This window comes from Aquarana catesbeiana, linkage group LG01 (genome assembly GCF_042186555.1).
Source record: "Aquarana catesbeiana isolate 2022-GZ linkage group LG01, ASM4218655v1, whole genome shotgun sequence".
In the NCBI taxonomy this organism is placed as follows: Eukaryota; Metazoa; Chordata; class Amphibia; order Anura; family Ranidae; genus Aquarana; species Aquarana catesbeiana.
In genome coordinates, this window is record NC_133324.1 from 398,706,387 (window position 1) to 398,733,524 (window position 27,138).

The following is a 27,138-nucleotide window of genomic DNA, read 5'->3' on the forward strand; positions in this document are numbered from 1 at the left end:
ATGGCAATACTACTTAAAGTATAACTCCAGCCAAAAGTTATTTTATATTAAATGGAACGGAGAAGGGTTAAAAGTTACCTCTGTTATTTTTTTCTTGCACTCTCTTGGGGAGATATTCTCTCACTTCCTGTGCTGATGCCCTGAAAGTAAAGGTATAGCCACAACAAGATAGCAGTAAAAACCTGACAGTGGTTCTTACCTTTCCCGACTCTATTATAAATACATTTTATGGCTGTATGTGTCCCAGTTGGAGAGATCCAAGTGGCCACTAGGGCAGGTATGAACAGAAATCACCCCATAAAATACAAAAAGCAACCCCGCTCTACCCAAAGCTTAAAAAATATTTTGGCTTGAGTTTTACTTTATGGCACAACTCAAATACATTTTCTATCAAGTAGGTTTTTATTTTTTTTCTGTCAGCATTTGAGAAATTTCTCCTTACTTTCTGTCCCTCTGAAACCGGTAAGAGAAATATGGGGAGTGGTTTTCACTGTGACACTTTGCTAAAACCTCTTTTTATATGTGTCCCTAGTGGGTTCTGACAGGAAGGGAAAAAAAATCTCCCCAAGAGACATACAGGTGGTGACAAAAACTCTAACCCTCCCTGTACTCTCCAAAACATATACCCTTTTGTCTGGAGTTGGAATATATATATACAGTGGGGGAAATAAGTATTTGATCCCCTGCAGATTTTGTAAGTTTGCCCACATACAAAGAAATGAAGGGTCTATAATATTTTATCATAGGTGTATTTTAAATGATAGAGACAGAATATCAACCAAAAATGCAGAAAAAAAACCACATACAACAAATTCTACAAATTAAGTTGCAGTTCAGTGAGTGAAATAAGTATTTGATCCCCAAGCAAAACATGACTTCGTACTTGGAGAAACCCTTGTTGGCAAGCACAGAGGTAAGATGTTTCTTGTAGTTGGTGACCAGGTTTGCACACATCTCAGGAGGGATTTTGGTCCACTCTTTTTTACAGATCTTCTCTAAATCTTTAGGGTTTCTTGGCTGTTGCTTGGCAACTCAATGTTTCAGCTCCCTTCATAAATTTTCTATAAGATTAAGGTCTGGAGACTGGCTTGGCCACTCTGTGACCTTAATGTCACAGTGCTGTGCTGTGAAAGTGCTATGGTCAGATGAGACCAAAATTGAGGTCTTTGGCATTAACTCGACTCGCCGTGTTTGGAGGAAGAAAAATGCTGACTATGACTTTAAGAACAACATCCCTACAGTCAAGCACGGAGGTGGAAACTTTATGCTTTGGGGCTGTTTCTCTGCTAAAGGTACAGGCAGACTTTGCCACATTGAGGGGTCAATGGATAGGGCCATGTATTGTAAAATCTTGGATGAGAACCTTCTTCCCTCAGCCAGAACACAGAAGATGGGTCATGGATGAGTCTTTCAGCATGACAATGACCCAAAACATACCGCCAAGGCAACAAAGGAGTGTCTCAAGAAGAAGCACAATAAGGTCATGGGGTGGCCTAGCCAGTCTCCAGACCTTAATCTTATAGAAAATTTATGGAGGGAGCTGAAACTTCGAGTTGCCAAGCGACAGCCAAGAAACCTTAAGGATTTAGAGAAGATCTGTAAAGAAGAGTGGACTAAAATCCTTCCTGAGATGTGTGCAAACCTGATAACCACCGACAAGAAACATCTTACCTCTGTGCTTGCCAATAAAGGTTTCTCCGCCAAGTCATGTTTTGCTTGGGGATCAAATACTTATTTCACTCACTGAACTGAAACTTAATTTATAGCATTTGTTTTATGTGTTTTTTCTGGATTTTTGGTTGATGTTCTGCCTATATCATTTAAAATACACCTATGATAAAAAATATAGACCCCCCATTTCTTTGTATGTGGGCAAACTTACAAAATCTTCAGGGGATCAAATACTTAGTTCCCCCACTGTGTGTTATATATACTCACAAATCACTTTATTAGGTACACCTGTTCAATTGCTTGGTAACACATATTGCTAATCAGCCAATCACATGGCAGCAGCTCAATGCATTTAGACATCTGGACGTGGTGAAGACAACTTGCTAAAGTTTAAACATCAGAATGGGGGAAGAAAAGAGATGTAAGTGACTTTGAACGTGGCATGGTTGTTGGTGCCAGAAGGGCTGGTCTGAGTATTTCAAAAACTGCTGATCTACTGGGATTTTCACACACAGCCATCTCTAGGGTTTACAGAGAATGGTCTAAAAAAGAGAAAATATCCAGCAAGTGGCAGTTGTGTAGACGAAAATGCCTTGTTGATGTCAGAGGTCAGAAGAGAATGGGCAGACTGGTTTGAGATGATAGAAAGGCAACATTAACTCGAATAACCACTTGTTACAACCAAGGTATGCAGAATACCATCTCTGAACGCACAACATATCCGACCTTGAAACAGATGGACTACAGCAGCAGAAGACAACACCCGGTGCCACTCCAGGCAGCTAAGAACAGGAAACTGAGGCTACCATTCGCACAGACTCACCAATATTTGACAAGATTGGAAAAACATTGCCTGGTCTGATGAGTCTCAATTTCAGTTGCGAATTTTAGATAAAAGGGTCAGAATTTGGTGTAAACAACATGAAAGCATGGATCCATCCTGCCTTGTATCAATGGTTCAGGCTGATGGTGGTGGTGTAATGGTGTGGGGGATATTTTCTTTTCACACATTGGGCTCCTTAGTACCATTTGCGCATCGTATAAATGCCACGTCCTACCTGAGTATTGTTGCTGACCATGTCCATCCCTTTATGAATACAGTGTACCCATCTTCTGATGGCTACTAGGATAATGCACCAGGTCACAAAGCTCATATCATCTCACCACTGGTTTCTTGAACATGACAATGATTTCACTGTACTCCAATGGTCTCCAGATCACAATCCAATAGAGCACCTTTGGGATGTGATGGAATGGGAGATTTGTATCATGAATGTGCAGTTGACAAATTTGCAGCAACTGCGTGATGCTTTCATGTCAAATATGGACCAAAATCTCTGAGGAATGTTTCCAACACCTTGTTGAATCTAGGCCACAAAGAATTAAGGCAGTAATGAAAGCGAAAGAGGGTCCAACCCGGTACTAGCAAGATGTATCTAATAAAGTGGCCAGCGAGTGTATATTTTAAATCTCAATGATGCTTAGCAGCCCATAGCTATATGAATAGCTTTAATTTATCTTACCATTCTAAGCTGATAAAAGTTTAATTTAGGCAACTGTGCATAGCATAATTGTATGCATTTTGGTAATCAATAAGCCCAATAGTGATTGTGTAGTCATGTGACTTAGTAAAATTCTAGAACTTGTGCTAATACGGTGTTTTATTGCCCTTCACTGTTCTCACTAATTGCAATCAACTGGAAACTGAACATATGATTGATAGTGGTTTCCTAAAACGCGTTTGATGGATCACCTGAACTTGCTTGATTGAACTGGCCTATAAATTGACAATTTCAGTACAGGTTATTAAAAAGTTTAATTAAAACTTGAAAAAAATGACAGAAATTTTGATTGGGATCACAAATCTGCATTTGATTAAATTACTAATTTCCACGTTTCAAGACTCAGGATTTTAATTCCAGCTCAACTGAGAGTGGTTGAAATTGCTGGAAGGTTGCCATGTGTATGGCAAGCTTTTATGTCTTGATGGCCCATTAGTGAAAAGGAACCCCTAACTACTGGGAGCATGGTATTTTAAATAGGTGTTCAGGCTTGTATTCATTTTTATTCTGTTTAAATTTTATTGTGGCCTAATTTGATGGTTGTGTGTGAGGGTGGGGTTGGTCAGTGTAATGATGGGGTCACAGACACCTCCAGCCAGACAATCTCCAGCCATCTGAAGCAATTCTCGCACATCCTCTTGAGTTTAGAGGTTGTCACTGGTTTACTTTTGTCAGTTCTTTGTTTGTTGTTATCTATGGTTACTTTGCTTTCAGTCTTTCCGTGACAGGCATGGGTTTTTCTTTGTTGGTGGTTTAAAATATATGTGAAACTACGTTTCCTCAGTACAGTTGTGGCCTTGTGCTTATTCTAAACGAAATTTGTCATATATGAGGCAAATGGTTTAAATCTTACTCCTCCATAGACATGTATGTAGTATTATCTTTTTTTGTACTTTCTATTGTAACACGTTTTACCGTATACACTCCTCCACTGGCCCTATTTTGTATACGGGTTCCATAGGCTTGGGCTGGATCCATAGGTTTGTTCTTCAGCATTAGTCGCAATGGAGGAGTGATACCATTTGAGGAAAATGTTATTATTTGTCAGGAAACAGGCGCGTATCTCCACAAAATCCTATTGATCTTCTGCTCTTTTTCAGTTACGTGTTACATGTTTTTAAAAATGCAGCTGTCAACAAATATGACAGAAGAACTCAGGACAGGACTGGGATAGACACACTGTGTACAGTGATGGTATCTGCCCTTTTTGCAAATATAGGCAAATAAGACTTACTAAGAAGGAGGTGTGGAAATCTTATGACCTCTGAGCTGCTCAGCCAGCAGAGCTGAAGCTAAGAGTGTGACAGAACCATCGCACACTCTGCTTGAGTGCTTTCGTCAGTATACCACTTCCTCCAGTCTGGACATAGATATCAGATATTATAGCCGCATATTGCAACCAAGAACTAGGCAGGACTCGTTTGGCTGCAAAAACTGAGCTCTTTATATGAAAACTCACACAGAATATATACCCCACAGGAGGACATCCCACCCTCCTGATCATAATACCCTAACAATACAAACTGTACACAGGAATATAATTACAACAATTAACATATACTATAAATATTACATTAATTAAACAACTAACCACCTGGACAATCAGGGATCTTATTCTAGGTCAGACTTGCCAGCATCGAGCTCAAAGTACAATATAAATTATTAGAAGTCTAAAAACATCCCTCAATAGTCTGCTAGCAGACAATAGGTGAGTTAATTAGCACAATTAACGATGGGTGAAAGACCCTTAGGAGGCACACTAGACCTACTTACAATAAACACATTATAGCAGGAGACCCCAGGCAGGTGGCTTGAGTTGATGACATCACCATCTGCCTTGAGTCTCACAGTGTGAAGCAGTCACTATTGGTAGTGAGGCAGCTAGGCCCTATACAAGGACCCCGGGCCTAGAGTCCCAGAGTCTGTGTGTCTTGGGGAGACATGGGCTTGAATCCAAAGTAACATTACTCCAAGGGTCCCCTCAGGCATACACCTCACAAAGAGTGGTTATCACGTAAAAGCCAGGGCCCATAGTCAGTAGGCAAGAGGCTAGCCTGCAGTCCCCTCCAAAAGCCTCTATCCCGGGTGAGTCTGTCACAAAGAGGTCATAGAGAGTCCCACACTGTTACTGCAGCATCACTGATTATGAAAGCAAATAGGCTGTTCACTTTGAAAGGGAAGTTGCACTTTGCAAGGGAATTTTCCCCGGAGCTTAGTGAATGAGGTGAAGGTCTTCTGTTTTTCATCGTCCAATCATGTGCAAGTTAAAATGCTGTTATTTTTAATTGTTCTTGCCCAAGATTGGACATTCTTTGCAAACCGAAACTTCACCTCCATTAATTAAGCTCTGAGGGAAAATTCCCATGCAAAGTGCAACTTCCCTTGCAAAATGAATAGCCTATTTTCCTTTATTATATCAAACCCATAGTTTTGCAAGTATGCATTTTAATGCACTGTTTTTAACTTGCATATTTAGAGTGCTGCTTTATGCTATTTTCACACTGATCCGACACGAAAGTTGTATAACTTCTAATCTGACTTTGCCCTGCGACATCATGTACGACTTCCATGAGATTTCAATGAATGGGATCCAACTTTGATCCGACCATACCAGGGCCTTTGAGTCTGGTATGAATCTTGAGGGGGAACCCCACGGCAAAATAAAAAAAAAAAAAAAAAGGTGGGGTCCCCCCTCCACGACCATACCAGACTCTTATCCGAGCATGCAACCCAGCAGGTAAGGAAAAGCAGGGACCATACCAGGCCACATGCCCAACATGGGGCCACCTTGTCCCAATGTTGACGGGGACAAGGGCCTCTTCCCGACAACCCTGGGTGGTGGTTGTGGGTGTCTGCGGGCAGGGGGCTTATCGGAATCTGGAAGTCCCCTTTAACACGGTGCCCCCAGATCCCGCCCCCCATGTGAATGATTATGGGGTTTCCCTACCCATTTACCCCATTGTACTCCTACCCATTCACCCCAAAAAAGGCAGTGTAGTGTGAGTAAAAACAAGAGACTGTTTTGAAAAGTCCTTTATTAAAAATTAAGTGTCCCCCGTCCCTCCAACGCGTCTTCTTCCTCCGGTCTTCTCCCTCTGCTGCTGTCTTCTCCCTCCAGTGATGTGCTCTTCCTCTGGTCTTCTCCCTCTGCTGCTGTCTTCTCCCTTCGGTGATGTGTTCTTCCACCGGTCTTCCCCGCCGCCGACCTGGTCCTCCTCCGATGCTGGCTCCCGCAGTTGTGTCATCTCTGATGTCTGACAGCTCTTATATAGAGATGGGGAGTGGCCATCTGGTGACATCACCATGAGGCTCCGCCCTTTGTGACAGCATGTGACATCACAAGGGGCAGAGCCTAATGGTGACGTCACTGGATGGCCACCCCCTCTCTCTATTTAACAGCTTAACAGCTGACAGACTTCGGAGATGACACAACTGCAGGAACTAGCATCAGAGGAGGACCGGGTCGGCGGCAGAGAAGACAGCAGCGGAGGGAGAAGACCAGGGGAAGAACACATCGGTGGGGAACCGGAGAAAGACACGTTGGAGCTACTACAGGTTACATTCTTCATTTTTAATAAAGGACTTGTCAAAACCTGCTCTTGTTTGTATTTAAACTACACTGCCTTTTTTGAGGGTGAATGGGTAGGGGTATAATGTACCCTATACTAATTTACATGGGGGGGCACGATCTTGGGGTCCCCTTGTTAAAGGGGGCTTCCAGATTCCGATAAGCTCCCTGCCCACAGACCCCCACAACCACCGCCCATGGTTTTCGGGGAGAGGAACATTTGGACAAGGTGCTTTGGGGTGGGGGGCGCAAAGCGCCCCCTACCCCAAAGCACGCACCCCCTCATGTTGAGGGCATGTGACCTTGTATTGTCCAGGAGGGGGGTGGTCACTCGCTCCCCCTCCCTTTCCTGACCTGCCAGGCTGCATGCTTGGATAAGGGTCTGGTATTGATTTTGGGGGGGGGACCCTACACGCCATTTAGTAGTAGTGCAGGTGGCATTTCAAAGTCGGACTAGTTAAGATGGCTCTCATAGGGCACCTTTAGATTTTGACATGACATGTGACTTGTGCTCTGGAAGTCGAGCGATTCCCCCCCCCCCCCCGGACCAGGCCACATGCCCTCAACATGGGGGGGTGCATGCTTTGGGGGATGGGGACAAGGGCCTCTTCCCGACAACCCTAGGCGGTGGTTGTGGGGGTCTGCAGGCAGCTACGACAGGTGACATTCTTAATTTTTAATAAAGAACTTGGTATTTGTATTTACACTACACTGCCTTTTTTTGGGGTGAATGAGTAGATTTCGATAAGCTCCCTTTAACAAGGGGGCCCCCAGATCCCACCCCCCATGTGAATGAGTATAGGGTATTGTACCCTTACCCCCAAAAAAGGCAGTGTAGTGTAAATACAAACAAGAGAAGGTTTTGACAAGTCCTTTATTAAAAATGAAAAATGTCACCCATCCTAGCTCCAGCTTGTCTTCTTTCTCCGGTTCCCCACCAATGTGTTCTTCCTCCGGTCTTCTCCCTCCTCTGCTGTCTTTTCCCTTCTGTGATTTTGTTCTTCCTCTGGTCATTTCCCTCCTGTGCTGTCTTCTCCGCCGCCGACCCGGTCCTTTGGGGTGGGGGGGCATAGAGCCCCCCTGCCCCCAAAGCATGCACCCCCCATGTTAAGTGCATGTGGCCTGGTGTGGTCCAGGAGGGGGGAGGGGGATCGCTTGTCTGTCATCGCCCCCCCCCCCCTTTCCTGACCTACCCAGGCTGCATGCTCAGATAAGGGTCTGGTGTGGATTTTGGGGGGACCCCACGCCGTTTAGTAGTAGTGCAGGAGGCATTTTCAAAGTCAGGCCAGTTAAGACAGCTCTTACAGGGAACCATTGATTTTGACATGTCATGTGACTTGTGCTCTGGAAGTCGGAGCACATGTCGGACCAGTGTGAACCGCCCCTTAACCACTTAAGGACCGCCTCACGCCGATGTACGTCGGCACGGCGGCACGGGCAGGCAAAATTTCGTACATCTACGTGATTTGCCTCCCGCGGGTGGGGGGTCCGATCGGACCCCCCCCGGTGCCCGAGGCGGTCCTGTTATGTCCCCCGGCGATCGGAAGTGAGGGGGAGGCCATCCGTTCGTGGCCCCCCCCCCCGCGATCACCGACGGCCAATCAGATCACTTCCTTTGCTGCTGTATGCTAAACAGCAGCAAAGGAAATGATGTCATCTCTCCTCGGCTCGGTATTTTCCGTTGCAGCGCCGAGGAGAGAAGACTTCACTGTGAGTGCACAACACTACATACACAGTAGAACATGCCAGGCACACAAAACACCCCGACCTCCCCCCCCCCGATCACCCCCCAATCACCCCTCCCCCCCTCCCTGTCACAAACTGACACCAGCAGTTTTTTGTTTTTTTTCTGATTACAGCATTGGTGTCAGTTTGTGACAGTTACAGTGTTGGGACAGTTAGTATTAGCCCCCTTTAGGTCTAGGATACCCCCCTAACCCCCCCTAATAAAGTTTTAACCCCTTGATCACCCCCTGTCGCCAGTGTCACTAAGCGATCATTTTTCTGATCGCTGTATTAGTGTCGCTGGTGACGCTAGTTAGTGAGGTAAATATTTATGATCGCCGTCAGCATTTTATAGCGACAGGGACCCCCATATACTACCTAATAAATGTTTTAACCCCTTGATTGCCCCCTAGTTAACCCTTTCACCACTGATCACTGTATAACCGTTTCGGGTGACGCTGGTTAGTTCGTTTATTTTTTATAGTGTCAGGGAACCCGCCGTTTATTACCGAATAAAGGTTTAGCCCCCCGATCGCCCGGCGGTGATATGCGTCGCCCCAGGCAGCGTCAGATTAGCGCCAGTACCGCTAACACCCACGCACGCGGCATACGCCTCCCTTAGTGGTATAGTATCTGATCGGATCAATATCTGATCCGATCAGATCTATACTAGCATCCCCAGCAGTTTAGGGTTCCCAAAACGCAGTGTTAGCGGGATCAGCCCAGATACCTGCTAGCACCTGCGTTTTGTCCCTCCGCCCGGCCCAGCCCAAGTGCAGTATCGATCGATCACTGTCACTTACAAGGCACTAAACGCATAACTGCAGCGTTCGCAGAGTCAGGCCTGATCCCTGCGATCGCTAACAGTTTTTTTGGTAGCATTTTGGTGAACTAGCAAGCACCAGCCCCAGGCAGCGTCAGGTTAGCGCCAGTACCGCTAACACCCACACACGCGCCGTACACCTCCCTTAGTGGTATAGTATCTGAACGGATCAATATCTGATCCGATCAGATCTATACTAGCGTCCCCAGCAGTTTAGGGTTCCCAAAAACGCAGTGTTAGCGGGATCAGCCCAGATACCTGCTAGCACCTGCGTTTTGCCCCTCCGCCCGGCCCAGCCCAGCCCACCCAAGTGCAGTATCGATCGATCACTGTCACTTACAAAACACTAAACACATAACTGCAGCGTTCGCAGAGTCAGGCCTGATCCCTGCGATCGCTAACAGTTTTTTTGGAAGCTTTTTATTGAACTGGCAAGCACCAGTGGCCTAGTACACCTCGGTCGTAGTCAAACCAGCACTGCAGTAACACTTGGTGACGTGGCGAGTCCCATAAGTGCAGTTCAAGCTGGTGAGGTGGCAAGCACAAGTAGTGTCCCGCTGCCACCAAAAAGACAAACACAGGCCCGTCGTGCCCATAGTGCCCTTCCTGCTGCATTCGCCAATCCTAATTGGGAACCCACCACTTCTGCAGCACCCGTACTTCCCCCATTCACATCCCCAACCAAATGCAGTCGGCTGCATGAGAGGCATTTTTATGTCCTCCCGAGTACCCCTACCCAACGAACCCCCCCAAAAAAGATGTCGTGTCTGCAGCAAGCGCGGATATAGGCGTGACACCCGCTATTATTGTCCCTCCTGTCCTGACAATCCTGGTCTTTGCATTGGTGAATGTTTTGAACGCTACCATTCACTAGTTGAGTATTAGCGTAGGGTACAGCATTGCACAGACTAGACACACTTTCACAGGGTCTCCCAAGATGCCATTGCATTTTGAGAGACCCGAACCTGGAACTGGTTACAGTTATAAAAGTTAGTTACAAAAAAAAGTATAAACAAAAAAAAAAAAACACATACAAAAATATAAAATAAAAAAAAATAGTTGTCGTTTTATTGTTCTCTCTCTCTCTATTCTCTCTCTATTGTTCTGCTCTTTTTTACTGTATTCTATTCTGCAATGTTTTATTGTTATTATGTTTTATCATGTTTGTTTTTCAGGTCTGCAATTTTTTATACTTTACCGTTTACTGTGCTTTATTGTTAACCATTTTTTTGTCTTCAGGTACGCCATTCACGACTTTGAGTAGTTATACCAGAATGATGCCTGCAGGTTTAGGTATCATCTTGGTATCATTCTTTTCAGCCAGCGGTCGGCTTTCATGTAAAAGCAATCCTAGCGGCTAATTAGCCTCTAGACTGCCTTTACAAGCCGTGGGAGGGAATGCCCCCCACCGTCTTCCGTGTTTTTCTCTGGCTCTCCTGTCTCAACAGGGAACCTGAGAATGCAGCCGGTGATTCAGCCAGCTGACCATAGAGCTGATCAGAGACCAGAGTGGCTCCAAACATCTCTACGGCCTAAGAAACCGGAAGCTACGAGCATTTTATGACTTAGATTTCGCCGGATGTAAATAGCGCCATTGGGAAATTGGGGAAGCATTTTATCACACCGATCTTGGTGTGGTCAGATGCTTTGAGGGCAGAGGAGAGATCTAGGGTCTAATAGACCCCAATTTTTTCAAAAAAGAGTACCTGTCACTACCTATTGCTATTATAGGGGATATTTACATTCCCCGAGATAACAATAAAAATGATTAAAAAAAAAAAAAATGAAAGGAACAGTTTAAAAATAAGATAAAAAAGCAAAAAAATAATAAAGGAAAAAAAAAAAAAAAAAAAAAGCACCCCTGTCGCCCCTTGCTCTTGCGCTAAGGCGTACGCAAGCGGCGGTCTGTCGTCAAACGTAAACAGCAATTGCACCATGCATGTGAGGTATCACCGCAAAGGTCAGATTGAGGGCAGTAATTTTAGCAGTAGACCTCCTCTGTAAATCTAAAGTGGTAATGTGTAAAGGCTTTTAAAAATGTATTTAGTTTTGTCACCACTGCACGTTTGTGCGCAATTTTAAAGCATGTCATGTTTGGTATCCATGTACTCGGCCTAAGATCATCTTTTTTATTTCATTAAACATTTGGGCAATATAGTGTGTTTTAGTGCATTAAAATTTAAAAAAGTGTGTTTTTTCCCCAAAAAATGCGTTTGAAAAATCGCTGCGCAAATACTGTGTGAAAAAAAAAATGAAACACCCACCATTTTAATCTGTAGGGCATTTGCTTTAAAAAAATATATAATGTTTGGGGGTTCAAAGTAATTTTCTTGCAAAAAAAAATAACTTTTTCATGTAATCAAAAAGTGTCAGAAAGGGCTTTGTCTTCAAGTGGTTAGAAGAGTGGGTGATGTGTGACATAAGCTTCTAGATGTTGTGCATAAAATGCCAGGACAGTTCAAAACCCCCCCAAATGACCCCATTTTGGAAAGTAGACACCCCAAGCTATTTGCTGAGAGGCATGTCGAGTCCATGGAATATTTTATATTGCGACACAAGTTGCGGGAAAGAGACAATTTTTTTTTTTTTTTGCACAAAGTTGTCACTAAATGATATATTGCTCAAACATGCCATGGGAATATGTGAAATTACACCCCAAAATACATTCTGCTGCTTCTCCTGAGTACGGGGATACCACATGTGTGAGACTTTTTGGGAGCCTAGCCGCGCACGGGACCCCGAAAACCAAGCACCGCCTTCAGGCTTTCTAAGGGCGTGAATTTTTGATTTCACTCTTCACTGCCTATCACAGTTTCGGAGGCCATGGAATGCCCAGGTGGCACAAAACGCCCCCAAATGACCCCATTTTGGAAAGTAGACACCCCAAGCTATTTGCTGAGAGGTATAGTGAGTATTTTGCAGACCTCACTTTTTGTCACAAAGTTTTGAAAATTGAAAAAAGAAAAAAAAAATTTTTTTTTCTTGTCTTTCTTCATTTTCAAAAACAAATGAGAGCTGCAAAATACTCACCATGCCTCTCAGCAAATAGCTTGGGGTGTCTACTTTCCAAAATGGGGTCATTTGGGGGGGGTTTGTGCCACCTGGGCATTCCATGGCCTCCGAAACTGTGATAGGCAGTGAAGAGTGAAATCAAAAATTTACACACTTAGAAATCCTGAAGGCGGTGATTGGTTTTCGGGGTCCCGTACGCGGCTAGGCTCCCAAAAAGTCCCACACATGTGGTATCTCCGTACTCAGGAGAAGCAGCTAAATGTATTTTGGGGTGCAATTTCACATAGGCCCATGGCCTGTGTGAGCAATATATCATTTAGTGACAACTTTTTGTAAATATTTTTTTTTTTTTTTTGTCATTATTCAATCACTTGGGACAAAAAAAATAAATATTCAATGGGTTCAACATGCCTCTCAGCAATTTCCTTGGGGTGTCTACTTTCCAAAATGGGGTCATTTGTGGGGGTTTTGTACTGCCCTGCCATTTTAGCACCTCAAGAAATGACATAGGCAGTCATAAACTAAAAGCTGTGTAAATTCCAGAAAATGTACCCTAGTTTGTAGACGCTATAACTTTTGCGCAAACCAATAAATATACGCTTATTGACATTTTTTTTACCAAAGACATGTGGCCGAATACATTTTGGCCTAAATGTATGACTAAAATTGAGTTTATTGGATTTTTTTTATAACAAAAAGTAGAAAATATCATTTTTTTTCAAAATTTTCAGTCTTTTTCCGTTTATAGCGCAAAAAATAAAAACGGCAGAGGTGATCAAATACCATCAAAAGAAAGCTCTATTTGTGGGAAGAAAAGGACGCAAATTTCGTTTGGGTACAGCATTGCATGACCGCGCAATTAGCAGTTAAAGCGACGCAGTGCCAAATTGGAAAAAGACCTCTGGTCCTTAGGCAGCATAATGGTCCGGGGCTCAAGTGGTTAAGGAATGAAAAATATTTCTGATTACTAGTAGTTGTCATGTGTGTCCTGGGATGAGCTGATACATCATTCATCATTAGGGGTACAGCTGACAATTGTAGCCTGGGATGGCCCAGAAAAGACATTTGGTCCTTTTTGTGCTGCATCCTATAAACACATAGCTATAAACTGTAAGAAATAGATTTATTGGTTATTGCAGAAAGTTATCACAAGTGTGGATGTCATAGTAGTGTTTTTAAAATAAACTGGGCAGATTTCTTTTTTCTGTACATGTAAATATTTGTTAAGGGTGTATCTGACATTGTATTCTGTTTTTAATGTACATCAGCTGCATTATTACATTCCATGGGACAAAGCTTATATGCAAGATGTGACTTGTTAATCCCTTGTGCAGACTCGGCGTCTGTAATATAAAGAATGTATTTGCATGTTCATTGCTTTTCAAGGCCTAAGTTTAGTCAAATACTTAAAAAAAAAAAAAAAAATCAGCTAAAGGAACAGTACTCACTTTCAGTGAGAAGCGTCTCTTTTGCTGATGGCTGCTGCTTTAGTTGAACTCTACAGCCCTCTGATCACCCCCTACCACCGCAGCAATGCCATTAGGGTTAACAGAGCCGAGGGACCTATCATATGCAATCATCAAGAGGGTTGACTGTGCCCACTTTTTCCGCCCCCTCCTCCATTCATAGGAATGAATGGACGGGCAGATGAATGAAAGGTCCATGGAATGCTTTTCATTTATGAAAGTTATAGTACAGCTTCTTTGAATGGAGGAGGGGCATGAATGGGAGGCATAGTCATCACTGACTATGGTTTAGAAGATGAAAGATTTCAACTAAAGCAGCACACATCAGCACAAGAGACATTTCTCATTGATAGTAAGTTCTGTCCCTTATGCTGATTTAAAACAATACAATACAATACAAGTTTTCCTGACATACTCATGTTTTCTGTCTTACCTTCTCAGGGCTGACCAGGATCTACACGTCAGGGACTGTGTTCAGATATATTTACGGGACTGGCTAATAGTCAACAGAAAGTAAGTAAACATATGTATCTAAAAATAAAATTATCACTGCCTTCCCTTTCCCTTATTTCCTAAAAAAAAAATCTATAGTGCTAGCACACACGCTAATTCTATAACATCAGCATTGTACTAACAATGCAAAAAAGAGTTATATTTGTCAATCCACTAATTTTCTGTTTTTGTCTGTGTCCCGGTTTGAGTTATTTCACTTCACTTTTAGATCTTTATAGCAAGTTAGGAAAATGTCCCCACAAAGACAGCAATACCAATGTAACAGAGGTTCTTATCTATCCCCACTCTATCCAAAACTTTAAAAAAAATGTTGGATTGAATTATACAATCAATAAACCAAAAGTGTTTTTTTTTTACAAATATGTAGTATTTTAATACTGCATTATATACTTCATATCTATGTATTATATATACGTAGGTCTTTGAGTCTTAAAAGGTCCCCTTGTATTCAGTGTGCCAACAAATGGTATGGGGATACTCATATTACCCACTAAACACGAGCACTACCCAACACGAGCACTACCCAACACGAGCACTACCCAACACAGTACGCTGAATAGGACGACTGCTCTAAAATGCAGTTAATATTGCACTAAATACTGTTCATTTTGAACTAGTTAATATTTTTAATATACTAATAATTAAATAAATGTAATCAAATAAATTAAAATGTAAATAATAAACATCATTTAATATATATATATATATATATATATATATATATATATATATATATATATATATATATATATATATATATATATATATATGTATAGTTAATAATGCACTAACGCTGATAAGTATGTAAGGTAAAGAAAACCGTGAATTTGGCTACAGTGTAATCAGCTGGGTTGACCCTTCTTGATTTATCCAATATTACTGCCATCTAGAGGTAGTCTGAGCTTTTGCAGACATGCCTTCATGAATAAATTATAAAATTATAAAGTTCCCCCTGTTGACCTTTCTTTGTAAAAGAAAGGCTTTTAAGTGTACCCAATCACTTCAGTATTCACAGACCTATAAAAAAATGAATAGATAAGAAGTCTTTAGTCAGCCTTCACTGACTGCATACTTGTTCTAGGTCTGTGATTCAGAAAGTATTGAAGCCCATGGCAATTATATAGATAGCATTTTTGTAGAAAAATAACCAGTGCATTCTACATATTTCTTTCATTACGAGCCCTTGCACACTGGGGCGGGGGGCGGCGTCGGCGGTAAAACGCCGCTATTATTAGCGGCGTTTTACCGTCGGTATGCGGTCGCTAGCGGGGCGGTTTTACCCCCCGCTAGCGGCCGAGAAAGGGTTAAATACCACCGCAAAGCGCCTCTGCAGAGGCGCTTTGCCGGCGGTATAGCCGCGCCGTCCCATTGATTTCAATGGGCAGGAGCGGTAAGGGAGCGGTATACACACCGCTCCTTCACCGCTCCGAAGATGCTGCTTGCAGGACTTTTTTTACCGTCCTGCCAGCGCATCACTCCAGTGTGCAAGCCCTCGGGGCTTGCACACTGGAATGAAAGCAGCGGCACTTTCGGGGCGGTTTGCAGGCGCTATTATTAGCGCAATAGCGCCTGCAAACCGCCCCAGTGTGCAAGGGCTCTACATGTTTCCTTCAAACACATCAATTGAGACTTCATACTCCGAGATCCCTATTCTTTGGTCTAGGATGCACATTAAGTCTCTATTCTCTCTTGTGCCTGAAGCAGACCCCCGATGATTTTGTAATCATTGAAGTATAAATGGGTCACAGGTCTTCTGCTAATCTCTTTCACAAAATAGTATAATGTATAATATTATTATTTTAAATCTTTTACATTTTTAGTGCGTCACACTAGCATTTATTATATTTTAGGCCCTGTTTACACCTGAGCGATACTGAGCATCAAAGTTTTTTTTTGTGCATTTTTGTGGTGCATATTTGAAATGGCATCATTCATCTTGAATGGCCCTCCCTCCGCTCCAAATACGCGCCAAAGGAGCTAATGTAACAAATTTTGGCACTGAGCCAGGTGCATTTTATGCCTCGATTTTCATGCCTTTTGTCACACGACAATTGCGGCAAAATCACACCACGTTTGGGGTGCCATTGAGAAATAATGGCACCGCAAATGCGTCCCACGTTTTGCAACAATTGCTCAAGTGATGACGGGGCCTAAGGGTGGTTCATTATAAGTGAAGTAAACAGTGAGTATATAATTGTGAAATTGGGTATAAATCAAAAAAAGTATAGTAGTGACACCGAGTCAGAACATAATAGTAGATAACAAAAGCTAAAAAAAAAAAAAAACACTTATCTTGGGATCAATGCACTACAGTGTCTTGAAAAAGTATTTTCTCATGTTACAACTAAAAACATGAATGTCAATGCTTTATAGAACCACCTTCCACTGCCATTACAGCTGCAAGTCTTTTTGGGGATGTCTCTGCCAGCTTTGCACATCTAGAGAGTGAAATGTGTTGCCCATTCTTCTTTACAAAATAGCTCAAGCTCTGTCAGATTGGATGGAGAGCGTCTGCGAACAGCAATTTTCAAGTCTTGCCACAGATTCTCAATTAGATTTAGGTTTTGACTTTGGGCCATTCTAAAACATGAATATGCTTTGATCTAAACCATTCCATTGTAGCTCTGGCTGTATGTTTAGGGTTGTTGTCCTGTTGGAAGGTGAACCTTCACCCCAGTCCCAAGTATTTTGCAGACTGTAACAGGTTTTCTTCTAAGATCGCCCTGTATTTGGCTCCATCCATCTTCCCATCAACTCTGACCAACTTCCCTGTCCCTGCTGAAGAAAAGCATCCCCACAACATAATGCTGCCACCACCATGTTTCACGGTGGGGGCGGTGTGTTTAGGGTGATGTGCAGTGTTAGTTTTCCGCAACACATAGTGTTTTGCTTTTAGGCCAGACCAGAGCACTTTCTTCCACATGTTTGCTGTGTCCCCCACATGGCTTCTTGCAAACTAAAAACGTGACTTCTAATGGCTTTCTTTTAACAATGGTTTTCTTCTTGTCACTCCTCCATAAAGGCCATATTTGTGGAGTGCACAACTAATAGTTGTCCTGTGGACAGGTTCTCCCATGTGAGCTTTGGATCTCTGCAGCTCTTCCAGAGTTTCACAGGTGTGCTGTGAACAAGGCTTATCACTGAAACGCATCTGCCACCATCTGTGTACTCACTGCTATGGCTAAATAAATACTTGAGGATTATGGAGTTGCCAGCTGTCTCTTTTTCTATGACTGCGTTGTCTTTTGATGGTTGGGAGGACACCACAGCTCCGGCACCCATACTGCAACTTCTAGTTTGCATTTGAATTTCCACTGTTCTGCACACTGCATCTTTTTGTTTGAATATCTGTTTTATAACCTAACCCTGCTTTAAATTTCTCCACAAATTTATGGTGTGTTCCTTGGCCTTCATGATGCTGTTTGTTCACTATGGTTCTCCAACAAACCTCTTCACAGAACAGCTGTATTTATACTGAGATTAAATTACACACAGGTGGACCCTATTTACTAATTAGGTGACTTCTGAAGGCAATTGGTTCCACTAGATTTTAGTTGGGGTATCAGAGTAAAGGGGGCTGAATACAAATGTACGCCATACTTTCAGATGTTTATTTGTAAACATTTGTAAAAAACATTTATAATTTTCCTTCCACTTCACAATTATGTGCCACTTTGTTTTGGTCTATCACCTAAAATCCCAATACAATACATTTACGTTTTTGGTTGTAATGTGACAAAATGTGGAAAACTTCAAGGGGTATGAATACTTTTTCAAGGCACTGTACATCGATGAGCAATGTTTAATTTACAGGTGTGTTTCACATTTCTAGCACTAAGTAGCCTATAATGAAAGAAATAATGTGATGGGACACTTATTTAACTCTGGATCGTCCTAGGAACATATAATACAGTTGATGTTATGCAAATTTTTCAGCCTTGTAACGATAACATATGTCAGAAAAAACAATTTAGTGTGCCCATAAATAATGAATATACGGTAACTATAACCTGAAGTGGAGTGCATATAGACACTTCCTCTACAACAGAGGAAGCTACATAAGCAGAACCAGTAAGCAGAGCATGTATAGGTGATTAGCAGCTTATAGGGCTGCCATTTTAAAAATATGACACGTGAAAAAATAGGGAAGCAAATTATACCCTTTTAATAACCCTGTTAATGTTTTTCTTAGCTAAATCTTAGGGTTTTAGCAAATACCTGGGTGTGAACTGATGCAATTTTTAAAGGTAACTTGTGAAGCAACAATCCTGGTTTCCATCTTATTTCAGTGACCTGAAAAATTTAAATGAAGAATTTGAAATTAATTTTGAAAATCAAGGGTTAATATATATATATTAGTTGTTTCTCTTAGCACTACTTTTGGAGCACATATAGGTATGTAGAAAATACTGTATACATGCTTTTAGTTTTGGTTTGCTTTGATCAAGGTTTTTTTGTGCATTCTGTTATTTTTTTTTTTTTTATGGAGAACTACTTTAGAGCAAGGCTGGATGACCCAAATTGAGTACTGTACTGTGACTATTAAAAAAAAATACAGTCAGTCTTTGTTTCCTAAACAAGATTAGAATAAAGTATGCCTCGGTTTGAAGGAAATCATTGTTTCCCCTGACCATTACATGAGAGTTCCTTATTTATAGTACAGGCACTTTTTCATGTTAAAGGAGATCTAAAGTCACAGTATGCACTTTCTTTTTATACCAGTATTGTAATAGTAAAATAAATTATAGAGCTTTTTTGACAATTCAATATAATCTTACTTGAAAAAATCCCCTTCATGCTGTAAGTGCTGCTTGTCTTTTGGCCTTGTTTTGTGGTTCTTCACTGCTCATTCCTTTGGTTTACAAGCCCCTCTGTAGTTCACAAGGCAGGTTCTGTAAAATGTGTGACACAGCAGTGCCTATCAACAGGGCATAGTGAGTAGGGATGGGCCGAACACCCCCCTGTTGGGTTTACAGCAGAACATGCGAACAGGCAAAAAATGTGTTTAAACACCGTTAAACTCTATGGGACACGAATGTGAAAAATCAAAAGTGCTAATTTTAAGGGTTAATATGCAAGTTATTGTCATAAAAGTGTTTGGGGACCTGGGTCCTGCCCCAGGGGACATGTATCAATGCCAAAAAAAGTTTTAAAAATGGCCATTTTTTCGGGAGCAGTGATTTTAATAATGCTTAAAGTGAAACAATTAAAGTGAAATATTCCTTTTAAATTTCGTAGCTGGGGGGTGTCTATAGTATGCCTGTAAAGTGGCACATGTTTCCCTTGTTTAGAACAGTCCAGAGCAAAATGACATTTCTAAAGGAAAAAAGTCATTTAAAACTAGTACTAGCGCTAGCGCTAGCGCCGGCTATTAATGAATTGTCGGGTCTCTGCAATACACCTAAAAGTCATTGAAATAAACGGCCTGGGGTTCCCCCACAGTGCATTACCAGGCCCTTTGGGTCTGGTATGAATATTAAGGGAACCCCATGCCAAAATGTAAAAAAAAAAAAAAAATGGCGTGGGGGTCCCCCTCAAAATCTGTACCAGACCTGAATCTGGTATGGATTTTAAGGGGAACCCCGTGCCAAAATTTAAAAAAAAATGGCGGTGGGGGTCCCCCTAAAAATCCATACCAGACCCTTATCCAAGTACGCAACCTGGCAGGCCGCAGGAAAAGAGGGGGGACGAGAGAGCGCCCCCCCTCCTGAACCGTACCAGGCCATATGCCCTCAACATGGGGAGGATGTCCCCATGTTGATGGGGACAAGGGCCTCATCCCCACAACCCTTGCCCGGTGGTTGTGGGGGTCTGCAGGCGGGGGGCTTATCGGAATCTGGAAGCCCCCTTTAACAAAGGGGACCCCCAGATCCCACCCCCCCCCGTGTGAAATGGTAAGGGGGTACAAATGAACCTCTACCATTTCACAAAAAAAGTGTCAAAAATGTTAAAAATGACGAGAGACGGTTTTTGACAACTCCTTTATTAATCTTCCCCCGCTTCTTCCTCTGCTTCTTCCTTTTCTTCCTCCGGTCCTCTGCTTCTTCCTTTGATCTTCTCGTCCGGCATCTTCCTCCACAGCTTCTTCTTCCCCCTTCGTTCATCGGATGATCTGCATCCATGGGAGGTTCCCACTGTGTGACGCTTCTGTTCTTCTGACAGTTCTTATATAACGGAGGGCGGGGCCACCCGAAGAGACCGCCCCCTCTAACATCACGGGAAACCCATAGGGAAGTCCCCACCACCCTCAATTATATAAGAAGTGTCAGAAGAACAGAAGCATCACACAGCGGGAACCTCCTCCCTATGTTGAGGGCATGTGGCCTGGTACGGTTCAGAGGGGGGGCTGCTTTCTCATCCCCCCTCTTATCCTGCGGCCTGCCAGGTTGCGTGCTCAGATAAGGGTCTGGTATGGATTTTTAGGGGGACCCCCACACCATTTTTTTTTTTTAAATCTTGGTGCATGGTTCCCCTTAAAATCCATACCAGACCTGAAGGGTCTGGTATGGATTTTGAGGGGGAACCCCATGCCATTTTTAAAAAAAAATTTGGTGCATGGTTCCCCTTAAAATCCATACCAGACCTGAAGGGCCTGGTATGGAATTTGAGGGAACCCCACGCATTTTTTTAAAAAATTTTGGTTCGGGGTTGCCCTTAATATTCATACCAGACCCAAAGGGCCTGGTAATGCACCCGACAATTCATTAACAGCCGGCAGTTTTAAATTACTTTTTTTTCCTTTAGAAATGTCATTTTGCTGTCAGACTGTTCTAAACACGGGAAACATGCGCTACTTTACAGGCATACTATAGATACCCCCCAGGTACGAAATTTAAAGGAATATTTCACTTTTATTGTTTCACTTTAAGCATTATTAAAATCACTGCTCCCGAAAAAACGGCAGTTTTTAAAACTTTTTTTGCATTGATACATGTCCCCTGGGGCAGGACCCAGGTCCCCAAACACTTTTTATGACAATACCATGCATATTAACCTTTAAAATGAGCACTTTTGATTTCTCCTATAGACTTTTAAAGGGTGTTCCGCGGCTTTCGAATTTGCCGCGAACACCCAAAATTGTTCGCTATTCGGCGAACAGCCAATGTTCGAGTCGAACTCATGTTTGACCTGAGCAAACAGCCCATCCCTAATAGCGAGTACGTGTCACTGCATTCAAGGAAGTAAATGTGTGGTATTCTTCAACAAGTAAGCTATCAAACTTCATGATTGTTCAGACTAATAGTTGTAAGCTAGAGATAATTGAAATTCAATGTGGAAATGATAATATGGTTTTAAATATTGACTATGGATATATCTTAATGAATTTGAATCTTTATTTTAGGAATCAGGAAAACTCAGGTACATGCAACTTTAGCAGAAGTGGCTCTAGGAAGGACTTCCAAAAAACACTCCAAAAGCAAATATTTGAATCCGATGAGGCAGAGGCCAGGCAAAATGAACAGGTATCCCTTTTCAACTTGAAATATTATGAAAGAGTCAATCAGAGCAAAAATGATGCTTCACTTCAAGCTATGGTCTGGGGGGCTAAGTCATCTTCTGGCTCCCTGTCATGGCTTCTGGTTTCTCATACCACCCACCTCAAGATGCCTGCTATTATCTTGCTAGACAGATAACCCTTTTTTGTGTGTCCCCTTAATCCCGGTGTGAATAAAGAGTTAAAAAACACACCCAGTAGTTACAAATTGCAGGCCTGTTCACACTGCCCACACTAAACTGGAGCGGTTTAGTGTGCGGGAAGCTGTCCATTTCGGCTGCAGTGAGCTGACGGCAGAGGATGGTGTGATGTGCATTTCAGCACACTTTTTTTTTTTGTCAACTTTATTTAAAGTGCACAAAGTAACACTTAATTTGTGTCACTGCACAACAGCGCTACGCTGCAGAGCGATGACATGTGAGCGATGACATGTGGTACCTTCCTATGCACTGCAAAAATAAAAATGCAGCATGCCTGCATTTTATTGCCGCTCACTGCACTGCAGCTGTGAATTGGGCACATAGAAAACCATTGTTTTCACACTGCAACACAGCCTGGAGGTGCAGTACGGGGAGCTGCAATAAAATGCAGACATGCTGCACTGTATCTGCGGAACAGGCACTTATTGTTCTGAAATGAATTACATGTACCTAAAAGTATATAACTGCATTCATTTATGTCAGACACCAGGTCTCCCAAGCCTCCCCTAAAACGCCCTCTGAAAAACTGTTCAGGGGGGCAGCGCTAATGTAAACGAGCCTTTGGCAAGTGAATTACAATTAATTAAAATGAATGACATTTACCTAAAAGTATATAACTGCATTCATTTATGCCAGACACCAGGTCTCCTCTACATTCATCATTCATAATGAGGGGGCACAGCGCCTTCCTTCCTCTTCTCTGCTTAGCTCTTTGGCTATATCCACACTTGACAATCACTAAAAATTGATCCATGGTGGATCACTTTTCAAAGTGGGCCAAGTAGCCATTGCCAGCACTTGCTGGCTGCCGAATGCCTTTTTTTTATCACCCCGCTTTTTAGAGGTTAAAACAAGCTGTGAGAGTGTGTCATAACGCCTCCCAGCCTCCTGTAAAAAAACGCCCCCTGAAAATCTGTTCAGGGGGGCAGCCGAGCCTTTGGCAAGTTGTGCCACCTGTAAAGTCAACATGCATCCCCACGTTAAATTTGGCAAGATGTAAAGCATTGCAGCTGCAGCATGTGACCAGCCCCCTCTGGCTGTATTGTAGGCTTTAGGCAGGTCGTCAGTGGGTAGTAAATTTGCAGCCCAGCTGCCTGTTTTTATCTCCTCTGCACTAACCATGTAAAAGAGGCTCAAGATTAACAAGTGAGCATGATCCATTGATCCATGAACCATTTTACATGCACAAGGAACTTTGCCAAGGTGATATCAGTGAACTCCATATTTGGTATTAATCCAATATGTTGAATGATGTAACAGTTATCACTCTGGAGTTGCATGGTTTCAGCACTATGGAGAGCTCTCATTGAATTATTTGCTTTTCAAGTAGCTAGTACCATTCTCCAGACATACACTGGCTATCACATTCACTGAGTACAGTATAGGATTATGACCAGCACTTTATGTGCTGCTGCAAAACGCATTTTAAAATGTCATGATAAATAAGTTACAATTAGTACAGAGGCAGAGCTGAGATTGCTAATTGTTGTACTGATTGCCATTTGTTTAAGGTCTTTCTTTAACAACTTCACTCACAAATATTTTTTCTCTGGTTGAATTTGAATTTTTCCATTGTTAGAAAATTCATGTAAGCACTTTGTTCCTATATTGTTGCTTAATTTTCTTCATGTTAACATCATAAAATAAAAATTGTATAGGCTTCTCTGGAGGTGTATCTCCTCTCTGTACTTTTTGCCAGTAATGTGTATTGTGTATTGCCTTAGGCTGAAGGAGGTCTACCTGCCAGCTTGCCTACGGAATCTGGAAGTACCCTCACAGCTTGTGACTTTGATCTGCGTGGCATAAATCCAGAAAGTCGTTTAACGAACCTCCTTCAGCTTTCAAATGTGGAAGACTTGGACAGGCAAAATGAAGAAGCTCGCAGGGCCAATAGACAAGCTGAACTTTTTGCCCTCAGCCCCCCGATAGATGAGGTATCATGTTAAGTCAGCTGTAGCATTTGTCTTCCTAGTTTGCAAAACCAGCAATTATTCCAATTTAAGTATTTAAGTATTTCCAGATTTTTTTAAGTATTATAAGCCATTCTCAAACTGGAACCTCTAAACAGGATTATGTAACAAGTTTTATTTTATCTCTAAATATCAGTTGCCTTCGGGTTCTTAACAAAATATAAAGTGCTGGCAGCCATATTGTGGACTGTTTAGTTTAGTGACTTTTGCTGTTTTTGCTTCAAAATGCACTTTAGCCAAAAAAATGATGAGGGTACTGGAGGACTATACTCAGTCCTACTTGTGTAATGCCCTGTAAAGTCCCACAGTCAGATTTTCCGACGGAAAAAGTGCGATCAGATTGTGTTGTCGGAAATTCCGACCGTGTGTGGGCTCCATCGGACTTTTTCCATCGGAATTTCCGACACACAAAGTTTGAGAGCAGGATATAAAATTTTCCGACAACAAAATCCGATTGGTTAAATTCCAATCGTGTGTTCCACAAATCCGAAGCACAAAGTTCCACGCATGCTCAGAATAAATTAAGAGACGAAAGCTATTGGCTACTGCCCCGTTTATAGTCCCGACGTACGTGTTTTACGTCACCGCGTTCAGAACGATCGGATTTTCGACAACTTTGTGCGACCGTGTGTATGCAATACAAGTTTGGCCCAAAATCCGTCTGAAAAAATCCGACGGATTTTGTGGTCGGAATGTCCGATCAGTGTCCGATCGTGTGTACAGGGCATTAGGATTCCAGTGTATTTTGGAAGTATCAGGTTTAATGACTACTCTAACTAGCTAACTAATCTTACCTGCCACTTGCCATCATCATAAGTGAAACCTAACTCTTTTACAACCTAAACCTTTTCCAATAACCATATACAAAAGGACAGAGCTTAGTAGTAAGCAGGTGAAGTTAGGTGAGTGTGACTTCATTAACATAAAAGATGGGGCTTTAGCACTATCATGAATTTAAAAAAATCAAAGTTAGTGCTTCTCTACCCACCTGCTTTGTAATATATATTTTTTTCCAGTAGAATAGTTGTTCTTTAAAGTGTATTTCCACCTTTGCAGCCAAATTGAGATAACGGCTACTTTATATGTGTTACATGTTCTCATTTACATAAATGCATAAATTTAATTACATTTTTCTTGCTCTTTTCTAAAAAATTAAAGGAGTTGTAAAGGCAGAAGGTTTTTGTATCAGATGGTTTCCTCTGCTGTGCAGACGGGGTTCTGCTATAAAGAAGGGGCTGGGGGGTACATGTTTACCCTAATTAAAACTATACTGGCAGATCTCATCGTCAGTTGTAAACTAGATTTGACCGTTGTCCTAACAAAGGGAAAAGATCTAGAAGCCTTTCTTTTCTATTGTAGGTTAAAGCAGACTTTCAGTAATTTTTTCAACTTTCCATCAATTAAATCTTCTGCCCTTGTTATTTTAACTTTGGATAGAAAAACATTTTTTTTCTGCCAGTAAATACCTTATACAGCCCACTTCCTGTTTCTTGTCTGGTCATTAGCCTAGGCCAGTGATGGCGAACCTTTTTGAGCCTTAGTGCCCAAACTGCAACGCGAAACCAACTTACACCTGTTGCTGCTCTCTGCAAACGTTAGCAGCCATGGGGAGGGGTTAGAGGTGGAGATGATGGTATGTGCATATTGGTACCAGCAGTATAATGTGTCCACATTAAAAATCCCACCCGGCTCCGGCATCCAGTGCCTGTGTGACTTCCAACCTGGCAGCTCATTCCCGCCCACCCCGGGCACGTCACCACTTGCCCCAGAGCTGTGTGGGAGCCTCTTCCTCTTCTTCACGCCCACCCCAGACCAATGGCCTCACTAGGCGGGGGGGCCTGACCCCCCCAACATTATGCTGTGCCCCACCATGTGCCCCCCCCCCCCCCCCTCAATTAAAAAAAACTTTTTTTTTTTTTTTTTTTACAAAAAGGCAATGTCTAAGAGGGAGAGCGTCCCCAGTCAGCTCCTGCGGGTGATTCCTCCCCCCTCTCTCTGCTCGCTGACACTGCATAATGTGAGCGCTCACACAACCACCGATCTGCTCCTTCCCCTGCATCCTCATTGGCAGGGAAAAGAGCAAGTTGCAGGAAGGACTCCACCAGGACTCTCAGTTACTGAAAAAACAGACTGATTTCTCCTGTCCTTAGGACAGGAGGACCAGCCTGTAAATTCCAAGAGATGCCAGACCAGCGCTGTCATTAGCAGGGGCAGGACAGCAATAGGAGGCTGGGGAACCCCACAGTGGCAGAACACCAGGGCCTGGTGGCAAGACAACCTTTGCAACCCTGATAGTTCTCCCACTGCTTTGGACCCTTATATTTTCTTGGTATGCTGGTGACATATATCTCTTGTTTTCTGTCACCCTGGGGGGGCCCCAATACAGTAGGAAGGGAGGTCACTGCAGAACATGTGAAAGGGCCGTTGTGGGATCGTAGTAAAGGGCCCCAGGATATATAGATATATATATATATATATATATAATTGCATTTTATAGTTGCCCCCCTACTTTTGTCCTTGTCGCCCCCCCTAAATATGAAAGCTGGAGATGCCACTGCCCCAGACACGTCACCGCTGGCCCCAGACAGAGACTTGTGGGAGATGTAGTTTGATGGGGAATGAGGTGGAGGAGATAAAGCTTATTCTGATGGAACACCAGTCAGTGTGTGCTCTTTTTCCTGGCGTGCCCACAGAGAGGGCTCTGCGTGCCAGCTGTGGCACGCATGCCACGGGTTCGCCATCACTTGCCTAGGCTTATGACATCATGCACATCTCTCTCACTCTTGTGAGAGTTTGCCAGGAAGGGAGGGGGGATGAGTCATAAGTGAGTCAATGAAAGCTTCAGAGCTGGAGCTGTGCCTCTGTGTAAATCCAGGAAGTGAACAGGCAGCAGCTTCAGCTGCCCACAGTTAAAATGGTTGCAGCCACACTTAGTGGAGGGAGATTTCTGCAGCATAATTGGCAAGTACAGAATCACAGTATATATAATATAATATGCAAAGTGGTTGGAGGGAAGTTTCAGTTTTGCAAAGATGTTTTTATTATAAATTATGTGAGCAGACTGCAGTTCCCCTTTAATGAAACTAAGTGTGTCCACGTTGTCAGTGGGGACAGGTTTAGCTTCCACTCATTT

General features: G+C 42.7%; 1 protein-coding gene across 2 annotated transcripts in view; it reads left to right on the plus strand.

Annotated features, from left to right (window-relative positions):
- The window catches only part of DOCK8 (dedicator of cytokinesis 8), a 229,135-nt gene that overhangs the window by 39,766 nt on the left and 162,231 nt on the right, over positions 1-27,138 (plus strand). For both annotated transcript variants that reach the window (XM_073634844.1, XM_073634849.1), the window contains 3 exons: positions 14,269-14,340; positions 21,683-21,803; positions 23,760-23,969. In XM_073634844.1, the coding sequence (XP_073490945.1) occupies positions 14,269-14,340; positions 21,683-21,803; positions 23,760-23,969 (403 nt within the window). The remainder of the gene's footprint in view (positions 1-14,268; positions 14,341-21,682; positions 21,804-23,759; positions 23,970-27,138) is intronic.